The sequence below is a fragment of the Ranitomeya variabilis genome, chromosome 3 (genome assembly GCF_051348905.1).
Source record: "Ranitomeya variabilis isolate aRanVar5 chromosome 3, aRanVar5.hap1, whole genome shotgun sequence".
Taxonomy (NCBI): Eukaryota; Metazoa; Chordata; class Amphibia; order Anura; family Dendrobatidae; genus Ranitomeya; species Ranitomeya variabilis.
Genome location: NC_135234.1, coordinates 160,971,979 through 160,988,149, shown reverse-complemented (window position 1 = coordinate 160,988,149; position 16,171 = coordinate 160,971,979). Strand labels below are relative to the sequence as shown.

The 16,171-nt window shown below is 46.4% G+C and overlaps 1 protein-coding gene across 7 annotated transcripts in view; it reads left to right on the top strand.

Annotated features, from left to right (window-relative positions):
- The window catches only part of SYTL5 (synaptotagmin like 5), a 408,043-nt gene that overhangs the window by 254,648 nt on the left and 137,224 nt on the right, over positions 1-16,171 (top strand). For all 7 annotated transcript variants that reach the window (XM_077294785.1, XM_077294784.1, XM_077294786.1 and 4 more), the window contains one exon: positions 15,472-15,552. In XM_077294785.1, the coding sequence (XP_077150900.1) occupies positions 15,472-15,552 (81 nt within the window). The remainder of the gene's footprint in view (positions 1-15,471; positions 15,553-16,171) is intronic.

The window sequence follows — 16,171 nt, the reverse complement described above, 5'->3', positions numbered from 1 at the left end:
GGCTGTGCTGGGTGCGGCGGCTGTGCGTGGCTGTGGTCGGCTGTGCTGGGTGCGGCGGCTGTGCGTGGCTATGGGTGGCTGTGCGCGGCTGTGCTGGGTGCGGCGGCTGTCCGTGGCTGTGGGCGGCTGTGCGTGGCTGTAGGCGGCTGTGCGTGGCTGTAGGCGGCTGTGCGTGGCTGTGGCGGCTGTGCTGGGTGCGGCGGCTGTGCTGGGTGCGGCGGCTGTGGGTGGCTGTGCTGGGTGCGGCGGCTGTGCGTGGCTGTGCGTGGCTGTGGGCGGCTGTGCTGGGTGCGGCGGCTGTGGGCGGCTGTGCTGGGTGCGGCGGCTGTGCGTGGCTGTGGTCGGCTGTGCTGGGTGCGGCGGCTGTGCGTGGCTGTGGGCGGCTGTGCTGGGTGCGGCGGCTGTGCTGGGTGCGGCGGCTGTCCGTGGCTGTGGGTGGCTGTGCGTGGCTGTGGGAGGCTGTGCGTGGCTGTAGGCGGCTGTGCGTGGCTGTGGCGGCTGTGCATGGCTGTGCTGGGTGCGGCGGATGTGCTGGGTGCGGCGGCTGTGCTGGGTGCGGCGGCTGTGGGTGGCTGTGCTGGGTGCGGCGGCTGTGCGTGGCTGTGGGCTGTGCGTGGCTGTGGGCGGCTGTGCTGGGTGCGGCGGCTGTGCTGGGTGCGGCGGCTGTGCGTGGCTATGGGTGGCTGTACGTGGCTGTGGGCGGCTGTGCTGGGTGCGGCGGCTGTGCGTGGCTGTGGTCGGCTGTGCTGGGTGCGGCTGTGCGTGGCTGTGGGCGGCTGTGCGTGGCTGTGGGCGGCTGTGCTGGGTGCGGCGGCTGTGGTCGGCTGTGCTGGGTGCGGCGGCTGTGCGTGGCTGTGCTGGGTGCGGCGGCTGTGCGTGGCTGTGGTCGGCTGTGCTGGGTGCGGCGGCTGTGGTCGGCTGTGCTGGGTGCGGCGGCTGTGCGTGGCTGTGGGCGGCTGTGCGTGGCTGTGGGCGGCTGTGCGTGGCTGTGGTCGGCTGTGCTGGGTGCGGCGGCTGTGCGTGGCTATGGGTGGCTGTGCGTGGCTGTGGGCGGCTGTGCGTGGCTGTGGGCGCCTGTGCGTGGCTGTGGTCGGCTGTGCTGGGTGCGGCGGCTGTGGTCGGCTGTGCTGGGTGCGGCGGCTGTGCGTGGCTGTGGGCGGCTGTGCGTGGCTGTGGGCGGCTGTGCGTGGCTGTGGTCGGCTGTGCTGGGTGCGGCGGCTGTGCGTGGCTATGGGTGGCTGTGCGTGGCTGTGGGCGGCTGTGCGTGGCTGTGGGCGCCTGTGCGTGGCTGTGGTCGGCTGTGCTGGGTGCGGCGGCTGTGGTCGGCTGTGCTGGGTGCGGCGGCTGTGCGTGGCTGTGGGCGGCTGTGCTGGGTGCGGCGGCTGTGCGTGGCTGTGGTCGGCTGTGCTGGGTGCGGCGGCTGTGCGTGGCTGTGGGCGGCTGTGGGCGCCTGTGCGTGGCTGTGGGCGGCTATGGTCGGCTGTGCTGGGTGCGGCGGCTGTGCGTTGCTGTGGGCGGCTGTGCGTGGCTGTGCTGGGCGCGGCGGCTGTGCTGGGTGCGGCCATTTTCTTGGTCCTGCTCCCGGAGTCGGCGCCTGCGCAGTCCGCGCTTTCCGGCGCCATTTTCTTGAAGACACTGCAATGTGTCTTCAAGAAAATGGCGCCGGAAAGCGCGGACTGCGCAGGCGCCGATTCCGGGAGCAGGGGGACAGTCACGGCCCGGAAGCGCGTCGGTGGAACGGGTCAGGTAAGTATACTCACCCTCCGCCTCCTGGCTCGTCCCTGCTTGTCCGGTGGAGATCGCGGTGTGCGTTCAGCGCTTACGCATACCGCGATCTCCTGGGAGCGTCGCTCTGTGCGGTCCAGACTGCGCCGGCGCTTGCGCTTGCGCAGTCTATAGAGGCTTCGGACAGAGTGACGCTCCCAGCGTTATATTATAGATACACTCCCCATAGTCCTCCATATAGTATTGTGCACTCCTCAGTCCTCCATATAGTATAATACACTCCTCATAGTCCTCCATATATTAAAATACACTCCTCATAGTGCTCCATATAGCATAATACACTCACCATAGTGCTCCATATAGTATAATACACTGCTCAGTCCTCCATATAGTATAATACACTGCTCAGTCCTCCATATAGTATAATACACTGCTCAGTCCTCCATATAGTATAATACACTCCTCAGTCCTCCATATAGTATAATACACTGCTCATAGTGCTCCATATAGTATAATGCACCCCTCATAGTCCTCCATACAGTATAATACACTCCTCAGTCCTCCATTTTGTATTATACACTCCACATAGTCCTCCATATATTAAAATACACTGCTCAGTTCTCCATATAGTATAATACACTCCTCATAGTGCTCCATATAGTATAATGCACCGCCATCATCATCCATGTCGCACAATTCACTTCCCACAGTATAATGCACCCCATAGTTCTTCATATAGTATAATATATTCCCCATAGTCCTCGATTCAGTATAATGCAGCCCACACATAGTATAATGCAGCCACCCTAGAGTATAATGCAGCCACCCTACAGAGTATACTGCAGCCCTGCCATACAATTCAATGTAACCCCCATAGAATATAATGCAGCCCCCCTCATAGTATAATGCAGCCCCTCCATACAGGGGCAGTGAGAAAGACACAAGCAAATGGTGACGAGGGGGCAGGGGAGAAGGCACAAGGGGGCTAGGGGAGACAGGCACAAGTGTAACATAGGGGGGCTAGGGAGCAAGGAAGACAGGCACAAGGGGACACATGGGGGCTAGGAGGCAGGGGAGAAGGTTACAAGGGGACTAGTGGGCAAGGGAGACTGGCACAAGGGGACAAGGGAGCCTGACACAAGGGGACACATGGGGACTAGTGGGCAAGGGAGCCTGACACAAGGGGCACACGGGGACAAGTGGGCAAGGGAGACTGACACAAGGGGCACACGGAGACTAGTGGACAAGGGAGACTGGCACAAGGAGACACAGGGACTATTGGGCAAGGGAGACTGACACAAGGGGACACACGGGGACTAGTGGGCAAGGGAGACTGATACAAGGGGACTAGTGGGCAATGGAGACTGACACAAGGGGACACACGGGGACAAGGGACAAGCACAAGGGGACAAGGGAGACAGGCACAAAGGGACACACAGGGACTAGTGGGCAAGAGAGACTGACACAAGGGGACACACAGGGACAAGGGATACAAGCACAAGGGGACACACAGGAACAAGTGGGAAAGTGAGACTGACACACAGGGACTAGTGGGCAAGGGAGACTGACACAAGCACAAGGGGACAAAGGAGACTGACACAAGCACAAGGGGACAAAGGAGACAGGCACATGGGGACATACAGGGACTAATGGGCAAGGGAGACTGGCACACGGGGATAAGGGTCACAAGCATAAGGGGACAAGAGAGACAGGCTCAAGGGGACACACGAGCCCCTGACCTGCCAGAGCCGCTTGCAGCGGCGACCGCTGCGACCGTGGTAGTTACGCACCTGCCTTACACACACACATACTACAGATATCACACACACACACTACAGATATCACACACACACACATACTACAGATATCACACACACACTACAGATATCACACACACACACACACACACTACAGATATCACACACACACTACAGATATCACACACACACTACAGATATCACACATACACACACACTACAGATATCACACACACACACACACACACATACTACAGATATCACACACACACATACTACAGATATCACACACACACACACACACACCAGATACCAGCTCATATACACAACTCACACTCTCCTCTCTGGTACAGGGGAGGCTGATATAAACCTGCAGCTCCTCAGCTTCTCCTGACTAAAGCGGCTCTGTCCCGCACCTCCCCCCTGCTCTCGCCTTCTGTCCTGGGGCTGCAGAGCAGGAGAAGCTGTCTCACCGTGATGACTGGAGCTGCTTCCTGTCTCTCACGTGCCCCAGCTGCCCCCTCCCCCTAGATACGCCTTGGACTGTTGCCGTGCAGGAGGAATCTCCTGCACTGCAACATGGTGTTGGGTGCCTCTGACCTGCCGGGCCCCTGACCCGCCGGGCCCGGTCGCAGCGGCGACCGCTGCGACCGCGGTAGTTACCCCCCTGGCTTGATGTCACCTTACAATACAATTCGTAGGTTCGATGAGGGGCCGCTCCAACAGAGGATGATCCAGGTTCTACACTGCTGCTCCAGGTTCTGTGTAGAAATGAAATAAAAAATATTATTAAAAAAAAAAATTCAATAATAGTAAAAGACAACACAAAAGATACTCATATTCGCTGAGCAACTGCTGGCTTCAGAAAAGAAAGCTGGTTATTATACTTGTATTTTCTGATTTTTCGATCTGCAACACTTCGAATCCGAATCTCCTCTCTCATGTCCTTATTGAAGTGATCCTTCACCGAACGCCAAGAAACTTACAAACTTTTACTCTCTTCTCTGTGAAGGGGGAAGAGAAAAAATTGTTAAAAGACAGCAAAATTTACAGGAAAACAGACGCGTCCAAAATTGCAATGCTTACCAAAATCCTTTCTGACTTTTAGCGTTGCATGGTCCCAATCATCCAGCAGCGATCTGGCCACTTCTTCCCAGAGTCGTCGGATCAAGACTGAGTCGGAATGATTCCCTATCACGGGGGTCCCACAACGCTGCTCGGTCTTGCACAGCTTGAATAAGTAACTCTTTATCTATGTCACGTTGTGGAACCTATAGATGAAATACAAAAAAAAGAATTTGTTAGTAAAAATGAAAACAAATTTAATTACTACTCTGATAAAGAATATTTACACCCCATCTTTCCTCCTCAGCAACATGAGGCCGATGACCCTGGGAAGAATCATTTCCACTTGACTGCTCCTGCTCTTCCTCAGTGGATGGAACCTGCAAAGAAAATACATGATTTAACACATGTATAGTATTGCCATTCAATGCATACCAATCAGTATATCAAACGTGATTACATAATCTGTGCCATGTCCAGTCAGTGAAGAATCACTGGAGGACATCTTGGAATCGCAGGCAGCAGTCAAGTGAAACACTAGAGAAAAGAAAAAATAAGCTTGTTTTAGAACACACACAATGTAGGCCAAAAAAAAGGGACTCGTATACTTACCGTATATACTCGAGTATAAGCCGAGATTTTCAGCCCATTTTTTTAGGCTGAAAACCCCCTCTCGGCTTATACTCAAGTCATTGTCACTAGAGGGTCGGCGGGGGAGGGGGAGCGGTGGCTGTGACATACTCACCTGCTCCTGGCGAGGTCCCTGCATCTCCGATGGTCTCCGGGCACGGTTGCTCTTCCAGCTTTGAGCGGTCACATGGTACCACTCATTACAGTAATGAATATGGACGCGACTCCACTCGCATAGGGGTGGAGCCGCATATTCATTACTGTAATGAGCGGTACCAGTGCCCGCTCAAAGCTGTAAGAGCTGCCGCGCCCGGAGAGTCCATCAGAGAAGCTGCCAGGGACCGCAACGGGAGCAGGTGAGTATAATAGGGAGGGGGAGCATGGAGATATTCACCTCTCCTCGTTCCACAGCCGGGCGCCGTCTTTCGCGTCATCTGCCTGTGATGCTCAGGTCAGAGGGCGCGATGATGTGGTTAGTGCGCGCCCTCTGCCTGAACATCAGTGCAGAGGATGGGGAAGACACAGCGGCGCCCAGCAGTGGAACAGAGAAAGGTGACTATAGCAAGTGCCGGGGACCTGAGTGACGAGAGGTGAGTATGTCATTTTTTTTTTGTATCGCAGCAACAGCATATGGGGCATAATAGTCTATGGAGCATCTTATGGGGCCATAATCAGCCTTGTGGAGCATTATACGGGGCAAATGTGTCTATGGAGCATCTTATGGGGCCATAATCAGCATTTGTGCAGCATTATATGGGGCAAATATCTCTATGGAGCATCTTATGGGGCCATAATCACCATTTGTGGAGCATTATACTGGGCAAATGTGGCTATGGAGCATCTTATGGGGCCATAACCAGCATTTGTGCAGCATTATATGGGACAAATGTCTCTATGGAGCATCTTATGGGGCCATAATCAGCATATGTGCAGCATTATATGGGGCATATTTTAATATGGAGCATCTTATGGGGCCCATCATAAACTTTATGGAGCATTATATGGGGCGTATTTTGTATGGAGCATCTTATGGGGCCCATCATGAACTGTATGGAGCATTATATGGGGCTCCTGATTCAATATGGATATTCAAAAACACTTAACCTACTGATGTCTCAATTAATTTTACTTTTATTGGTATCTATTTTTATTTTTGACATTTACCGGTATCTGCTGCATTTTTTACCCTAGGCTTATACTCGAGTCATTAAGTTTTCCCACTTTTTTGTGGCAAAATTAGGGGTCTCGGGTTATACTTGGGTCGGCTTATACTCGAGTATATACGGTACATTACAGGCAGTAGTCCAACCACACAGCAGTCAGGCACCACACAACAGGAACCACAGCACAGCACCAGGACAGACTGAAGAACAGCACCAAGACAGCAGCACCAGAACCAGGACAGCAGCACCTAATCTGCAAGGAATGGAAAACAAAAATCAGTACAGCGTACAGACTGCAAAGACAGAAAGACATTTTCAAAGCTACTATACTTACATAAACGGCAGCACTGGGACCAAGACAGCAGCACTGGGACCAAGACAGCAGCACCGGGACCAAGACAGCAGCACCGGGACCAAGACAGCAGCACCGGGACCAAGACAGCAGCACCGGGACCAAGACAGCAGCACCGGGACCAAGACAGCAGCACTGGGACCAAGACAGCAGCACTGGGACCAAGACAGCAGCACCAGGACCAGGACAGCAGCACCTAATCTACAAGGAATGGAAAAAAATCTGTACAGAGTACAGACTGCAAAGACAGAAAGACATTTTCAAATCTACTATACTTACATAAACGGCAGTACTGGGTCCAAGACAGCAGCACCGGGACCAAGACAGCAGCGCTGGGACCAAGATAGCAGCATCGGGATCAAGACAGCAGCACTTGGACCAAGACAGCAGCATCAAGACCAAGACAGCAGCTCCGGGACCAAGACAGCAGCACCGGGACCAACACAGCAGCACTGGGACCAAGACAGCAGCACCGGAACAGCAGCACTAGGATGGCAGCAACAAACAGTCTAGAAGCAACAGAAAAAGACATACAAAAGTACAGAGTACAGAATGCAGTGAGAGACAGACAGATATTTTCAAAGTTTCTATACTTACATCCAGAGTCTTCCGCCTTCATCCAATGTCCTGTGCCCACATCAAGAGTCTTGAGAGTAATGGACTTCCTGTCTCCAGACCCCCTTTTATACAGCTGTCAATTTTCAGGTGGTTAGATCATTTCCAAGACAAAATTAGTCAGAAGTACGCATGTGTATTGAATTGACCTTGCGTTTCAATGCGTTCACATAGACAGTAATGTGTTGTTTTGACGCACTCCATCCGCAATCATCCGCATGCGCATGGCTGCGCATAATTGTCACGTCAGAAAATGCAACATGTTGCGTTCGCCGGACCCTGCCGCGCAACTTAAAACAATGCATGTGTACACATCTGCAAGTGAACACATGCAAACGCATGTCCCTGCGTACACCATGTTAAAGATATGTACGCTTGACACATATGGATCGATGCGGATCATACACTGCGCACACAGATGCAAATGTGAACCTGGCCTTTTCTGGGCCAGGTGAGACCTGATGTTTTTAGGGGGCAGTATCCATGGCCCCTTCCTCCTAGGCTATTAATATCAGCCCGCAGCTGTCTGCATAGTCTTTGCTGGTTATTAATTATAAGGGGACCCCACGTCATTTTTTGGGGGTCCCCATTTTAATAGCCAGTAAAGGCTAATTATACAGCTATGAGCTGATATTAATAGCCTGGGAAGCTCTATGGGTGTTACCCCCTTCCCAGGCTATCTATCTATGTAATATATATACATATATATGTGTCATATCTATGTATTCTATGTGTATATATCTATTCTATCTATTCTATTCTAACCTGTCACGCTGTGATATTACTGTCCGCGGCACATGAATTGACGGCTTTTATTCTATCCATCTATTCTATATACCATATTTTTCGGACTATAAGACGCATTTTTCCCCAAACATTTTTGGGGGAAAATGGGGTTGCGTCTTATAGTCAGAATATACTTACAAAATACTTTGGCAGTGATCCTGTCTGATGCTGCAGGGTGATGCAGTCTTCCTTTCCTGGCTGGTGTAGCGGTCGTGCTCTGTGGTGCGGCGGTGGTGCTCTGTGGTGTGGTGGTGGCGCTCTGTGGTGCAGGGGGCTTTGCTGGAATTTTCTAAAAGCCCGGAGGCCCCCGTAGATCCATTGCTTCAATGTTCAGATTCAGAATGGCCCCCAGCAGCCATTTTCCTGGAGGCCACCACATCACAGCAGATTGAGATCTCGGCAATGAGATCTCATCCCAAGGTGAAATATTTCATATTTTAAACAATATTTTACTTCACAAAATGTATCCTCTGCGATATCCTACTGTAATGTCAGTTAATGTCAGGGAGGAGACAGCTCAAACAAGAGAACACATGAGGGAAGAAGACAGCACAGTTGTGGACAGAGAGAGCACACAAGGGGGAGAGCACATGGGGTACAAAGGTCAAAGAAGAGATGACATGAGAGGAGAAGACAGCAGATGGGGAGAGAGAAAACGCATAGGGGTGAGAGAGACAGAGCACAGGGGGGAGACAGCTCAAATGGGACTGCACATGAGGAGAACACAGCACAGGAAGGAGAGAGACAGCAGACAAGGGGGATAGCACATGGGGTAGACAGGTCAAAGAAGAGAGCACAGAATGGGAGAAGTTAGCACATGGGGAAAGAGAGTGGATAGATGGGTCAGTACATGTGGGGAGAGATTCTCAACGCTGCAAAGCCTGCCCCCATTGTGACATTACCGCCCTCCCGATGCGATAGCATCGGGCCTCCATCTAGTTTCACAATAAATGGCTTAACCCAACCACTAACCATGAGTGAAGAAAAAGTTTTGGTGTTATCATTCATATTTTCTGAATAAAGGCCAAGAAAACAAAAATTCTGCCCGGGTATGTAAGCTTTTGAGCACAACTGTATATATTGAAAATTAAGAGACAACCACATCAAAACCCTGTTATGGGCAGCCCAATCTCAGACCTAAACCCCATTGAAGACCTCTGGAATGTAAGTAATCTAGAGGATGATGGATCGTCACAAGCCATCAAACAAAGAAGAACTTCTTACATTTTTGTGCCAGAAGCAGTGTGAAAAATTGGTGGAAAGCATGCCAAGACACATGAAATCTGTGATTAAAAATCATTATTCCACAAAATATTGATTTCTGAACTCTTCCTGAGTAAAACATTAGTATTGTTGTTTCTAAATGATTATGAACTTGTTTTCTTTGCATTATTTGAGGTCTGAAAGCCCTGTTTTCTTTCATTTTGACCATTTCTCCTTTTCAGAAAAAAAATACAAAATTTATTGCTTGGAAATTCGGAGACATGTTGTCAGAAGTTTATAAATAAAAGAACAATTTACATTTTACTCAAAAATACTCAAAAATATACCTATAAAGAGAAAAGTCAGACAAACTGAACATTTTGCAGTGGTCTCTTAATTTTTTGCAGAGCTGTATACAGGTCCTTCTCAAAAAATTAGCATATAGTGTTAAATTTCATTATTTACCATAATGTAATGATTACAATTAAACTTTCATATATTATAGATTCATTATCCACCAACTGAAATTTGTCAGGTCTTTTATTGTTTTAATACTGATGATTTTGGCCTACAACTCCTGATAACCCAAAAAACCTGTCTCAATAAATTAGCATATTTCACCCGTCCAATCAAATAAAAGTGTTTTTTAATAACAAACAAAAAAACCATCAAATAATAATGTTCAGTTATGCACTCAATACTTTGTCGGGAATCCTTTGGCAGAAATGACTGCTTCAATGCGGCGTGGCATGGAGGCAATCAGCCTGTGACACTGCTGAGATGTTATGGAGGCCCAGGATGCTTCAATAGCGGCCTTAAGCTCATCCAGAGTGTTGGGTCTTGCGTCTCTCAACTTTCTCTTCACAATATCCCACAGATTCTCTATGGGGTTCAGGTCAGGAGAGTTGGCTGGCCAATTGAGCACAGTAATACCATGGTCAGTAAACCATTTACCAGTGGTTTTGGCACTGTGAGCAGGTGCCAGGTCGTGCTGAAAAATGAAATCTTCATCTCCATAAAGCATTTCAGCCGATGGAAGCATGAAGCGCTCCAAAATCTCCTGATAGCTAGCTGCATTGACCCTGCCCTTGATGAAACACAGTGGACCAACACCAGCAGCTGACATGGCACCCCACACCATCACTAACTGTGGGTACTTGACACTGGACTTCAGGCATTTTGGCATTTCCTTCTCCCCAGTCTTCCTCCAGACTCTGGCACCTTGATTTCCGAATGACATGCAAAATTTGCTTTCATCAGAAAAAAGTACTTGGGACCACTTAGCAACAGTCCAGTGCTGCTTCTCTGTAGCCCAGGTCAGGCGCTTCTGCCGCTGTTTATGGTTCAAAAGTGGCTTTACCTGGGGAATGCGGCACCTGTAGCCCATTTCCTGCACACGCCTTTCCACACCAGACTCAGTCCACTGCTTCCTCAGGTTCCCCAAGGTCTGGAATTGGTCCTTCTCCACAATCTTCCTCAGGGTCCGGTCACCTCTTCTCGTTGTACAGCTTTGTCTGCCACATTGTTTCCTTCCAACAGACTTACCATTGAGGTGCCTTGATACAGCACTCTGGGAACAGCCTATTTGTTGAGAAATTTCTTTCTGGGTCTTACCCTCTTGCTTGAGGGTGTCAATGATGGCCTTCTTGACATCTGTCAGGTCGCTAGTCTTACCCATGATGGGGGTTTTGAGTAATGAACCAGGCAGGGAGTTTTTAAAAGCCTCAGGTATCTTTTGCATGTGTTTAGAGTTAATTAGTTGATTCAGAAGATTAGGGTAATAGGTCATTTAGAGAACCTTTTCTTGATATGCTAATTTATTGAGACAGGTTTTTTGGGTTATCAGGAGTTGTAGGCCAAAATCATCAGTATTAAAACAATAAAAGACCTGACAAATTTCAGTTGGTGGATAATGAATCTATAATATATGAAAGTTTAATTGTAATCATTACATTATGGTAAATAATGAAATTTAACACCATATGCTAATTTTTTGAGAAGGACCTGTATATAATGTATGTGTGTATGTTTTGACGAATATTTCCTTTGAAAACGATGTGTAAATGACATAGAGAATTGCTTTATGTAAAAGCTCATGTTAAAATCACATTGCAATCGGATAGCATTCGCATTGCATTCGAATGTAAATCACATGCTAGGTTTGAAAAAGCGGACTATACTCCCATGACACTCACGCGACTCTCGGCATGTAGACTCGGAACGATTTTTCATACGTTAAATGTGGCTCCGGCCTTTAAAGAGAAATCCCATTATCCAGTATACTCTTAACACATTGCTACATGTGTATTTTTTTCGAATGGGAATTGATTAAAGCCGCTGATTTTTATTGTATCAGGCCTATAATTATAGAATATATAAAGCCCATGTGTGTGGATGAGCTTTGCCACACAGGCAAAGGTACTGTACAGTAAATGTACAGTAAATGTACAGTAAATGTGTTTGAATATGAGCCTAAGCCTTATTATTTCTTCTGACAAAATTTTCCATAATATGATTGAGACCTAAAGTATAACTATTGACCCAATAACCAGGAACGAGCATTCCATGGAATAGTTCAGTATAAGCTCAGTGTTCGTCAAAGCACTTCTCAAAGTCATCTGTTTACAGCATGCCCTACAATAGCTCTTTTCTGAAAATTAAACATTTGTCATTTTACTTGCGTGTAGCAAATAGATGTTCTTTCAATGGTAGACTAGTCTAAATGGGCCCTAACTAACATGTACAATAACACTAAACCTGTTGTAACTAATGGAACTAATTGTTCTGCTTCATAAATATAATGATAAGTATTAATGTTTGTCTTTTACGGTCAGATTGGTAATTTCCTTGCTGCGTTTATGATCAATTTAACATATTTTCAGGAATGGACATGCCACATTAAACAGGAGCTTTTCTGTGTGCATTATAATGCCTGCTCCTCCACTAAGGATAAAAGTCATTCCTATTAGTCCTCTGCGGTCTGATATTAGGTGAAGCCTAGCTGATTACAAAAGGCAGTGCCCTGGTTCACGCAAGATAAAGTGAAGCCAAATGTTCACACTATTGATTAGCATTAACAGAGCTGCAGGATGCGGCTTCCCTTATTAAACTCCACCGTCTGCTAGTGTTGGGAAAACTGTGATATTCACTGTTAGCAAATTAGCTCAAATAAAAGCCAAGAACTGGAAAAACCAATACTGTCTCCTCTGTTGGCGCTACGTGTGTTCTGCGTAGATAAGAACTAGAAATAATGAAATACAACATACAGTACCAAGTTCTAATCCACGTGATGAAATTTATGTACATTTCCTAAAGTAGACTTGTTTGTGTAATACATTATTAGGCAAGTTATTCAATATCAAGTCCAGATAATTCTTCATTTTCCACTTTGTTAGATAGCATCAATTTCTTTCTAGACGATGGAGTATACCAAAAGGGGCTGTTTGGTCTAGAAAACACACATTCGTATATTCTTTCAGGAAATCTTGAGTTAATAAAGCTCGTGTCCCCTGTTTAACCTGGGGCAACAGAAACTGTTTCATTCTAGAGGACCCAACATAGTTACATAGGTTGAAAAAAGACTCAGGTCCATCAAGTTCAACCTTTCTCCACCAATTATAAATTCTTTCTCACTAAATTGTCTATATCTCATAATACCATAATACCATTTAAGCTGAGGAAATCATCCAGCTTTTTTTTTAAAGCTGTTATAGTGTCTGCCGTTACTACCTCTTGTGGCCGGCATTCCACAGTCTGACTGCTATAACTGTGAAGAACCCTTTCCTATTTAGCTCCCGGAATCGCCCGTATTGAGCGCCCCTGGTCCTTTTGAAGGTCTTTTCAAGGAATATGTTGCGTGCCAGTACTTTATATTGACAACATATGCTCTCACTGCATTAGACCTTCTTCTCTTGTCCTGGTGATTCCTGTACAGGAAAATTCAGTATTCGTGACATACATGGTCCATGTCATTATGTGCATCTGTGATATCTGTTTGCAATCCGTGTACCATCCGTGGGTCTGTGTTTGCTGTCCGTGCATACCAGTGTTACATCCGTCTGCCGTCCATGAGTCCATGTGACAAGTATCAGCGCCAGGGAAGGAGCAATACAGTTCACAGCACAGTTCATACATATTAATACAGAAAATGTGATCATCAGTGCAATAAAGATGCAGAGTTGGTATAATCCTCATTGATGAGAGGGTATACGTATTGATCCAGAATATACAGTATGATCATTATGTAATCAAAAAAGTGTATATAGTGCTGTGAAATTGGATAATACTATAAATAGATAGTTCTTAACTAATTACAACCAAAAATATTGGAAAAAAATTGAAATTAAAATAAAAAATAAAAAATTATAATTAACGACATAGTATTCGGATGTTTTTTTTTGGGGCATTCAAAATGGATGAGTTTGTCCAATTTTTAATTCATTGAAGAAGAACAGTTCCATCTGCAAACATGTTTGGGACATCCGCATTATGGATTATCAGCAGTTATTTTTATGTTAATTAATGGAAAAAAAGAGTGGATTGGTCGTGGAGCGTTTTGTTCAATTAAAGGACTTTTTCTGTATGTGTCTTTATAAATTTTCACTACAGGGTTAGTAACAAAGGTGTCTGATAGACGCCTCTTCATTACTAACACCAGTGCTCGGTGTCAGGTGACATTACAAAGCTGATATCAACTCCAAAATATTACCCCGCTTGCTAATGCACCACGGCAAGTGGGAAGAGCCGTTGAAAGCACCAGAATTGGTTCATATAATGGATGCGCCTTTTCTGGGTGGCTGTGGGCTGCTATTTTTAGGTTGGGAGGGCCAATATCCATGGACAGCTTGAGAATACCAGCCCCCAGCTGTTTGCTTTAGCTTGGCTAGTTATCAAAAATTGTGAGGACCCCACGTTGTTTTTTTTATTATTTACTTAAATATCTTTAGGTCTGGAGTCACCATGGAGACCATCGGCACAACGCGATCGCAGTTGCGTAGTTCCAACAGAAACAGAGAGGGAGCTCCTTCTCTCTGCAATGCCCATTGGTGTCGCAGTGACTATTAAGAGCGGCATAAGAGCTGCTAAATGCCCGCGATCGGTGCTAGCACTGAGCAGACACCAGCATTTGATCGCGATGGCGCTTGGCATGAGCCTGAGCGATCATTGCGCAGTATTTGGCAGTTTGTGGGAACGCAACTCACTTATTGCCATACATATACAGCGCATGTTGGAAAGGGGTTAAAAAACAAAATACACTTTATTCAATAGATCTTAGAATAAAAATAAGTTTCACAATTGGATGTGTTAAAATAAAATGTCTCTGTGCTGAGAAAATCTTATAAATGTGCCCCTGCTATGTACTGTGTAATGGCCGTGTCTGACCGTGCAGGAACATGGTCTGATCATTCCACAGCTCCTGGGCAGGGGAGGAAGCAAAAGAGAGCAGGAAGGAAGCAAATAGACTATACAGACAGGACAGCAGAATATCGCAGATGTTGGTTTCTGTAAGGAAAGACATTTCCCTTGCTGTTTAAAAACTTGTTTTACCACACAGAAAAAATCAACTGCGATCACCTGCTGTAATGTCTGTATACTCTTTCGCTTTGTCCCCTGCCCTGGTGTTGTGGTATATCCGACCATGTTCCTGCACGGTAGGACACATCCATTACACTTGGGCACATTTATAAGATTATCTCAGGACAGGAACATTTTTTAACATATCAAATTGTCGTATTTATTATTATTATTATAAAATCTATTAATAAAAAAAAATATTTTTGTTTATGGGGCAACCCCTTTAAGTGTTATATTTATTGTCATTTTAGATTTTATATAGAAATATACACTTATATTCTGGTTTCTAAATGTACCACTGTGTCAGTTTATCGATAAAAGGGTGCACGTCCTAAAGATGAACATGTTTCTATCAGGCTTTATTTGCAATCTATTATGGTTCTACTTCAGTACATTGAGAAATGCACCTAACAAAGATGTCTACTCTGCCCACAGAGCCTATAAGCACAAGCTAAACAGTGTGTGCAATACTTATGTCTGCTTGTCTGCTATAGCCTGTTTAGCCTCAATTCATTTAAGCTTTAATATAATCTGTTACAGTAAAGACATCAATTTTACTCTGCATGATGAAATGATATATGACAGTTATTTCTTTTTTCAGGAATATTTAGATGAAAATGAAGAGGATTTTACTGACTCAATGCCACAAAAACCCGCCAGTTTACAGAGTGGATATTCTGTTGTAAGTGAACGTAATGGACTTTATTTATTTTGTACTTAAGGGTTAATAGTAAATACTTCTGGCAATTAGGTATATACCGTATATACTTGAGTATAAGCCGACCTGAGTATAAGCCGGCCCCCCTAATTTTGCCCCCCAAAACTGGGAAAACTTAATGACTCGAGTATAAGCCTAGGGTGGGAAATGCAGCAGCTACCAGTAAATGTCAAAAGTAAAAATAGATACCAATAAAAGTAAAATTAATTGAGACATCAGTAGGTTAAGTGTTTTTGAATATCCATATTGAATCAGGAGCCCCATATAATACTCCATGCAGTTCATGATGGCCCCATAAGATGCTCCATATTAAAATATGCCCCATATAATCCTGCATAAAGGTTAATAATGGCCCCATAAGATGCTTCATAGACACATTTTCCCAATACAATGCTGCACAAATGTTGATTATGGCCCCATAAGATGCTCCATAAAGATATTTGCCTCATATAGTGCTGCACAAACGTTGATTATGGCCCCATACAGACACTTGCCCCATATAGTGCTGCACAAACATTATGGTCCCATAAGATGCCCCATATAGACACATGCCCCATATAGTGCTGCACAAATGTTGATTATG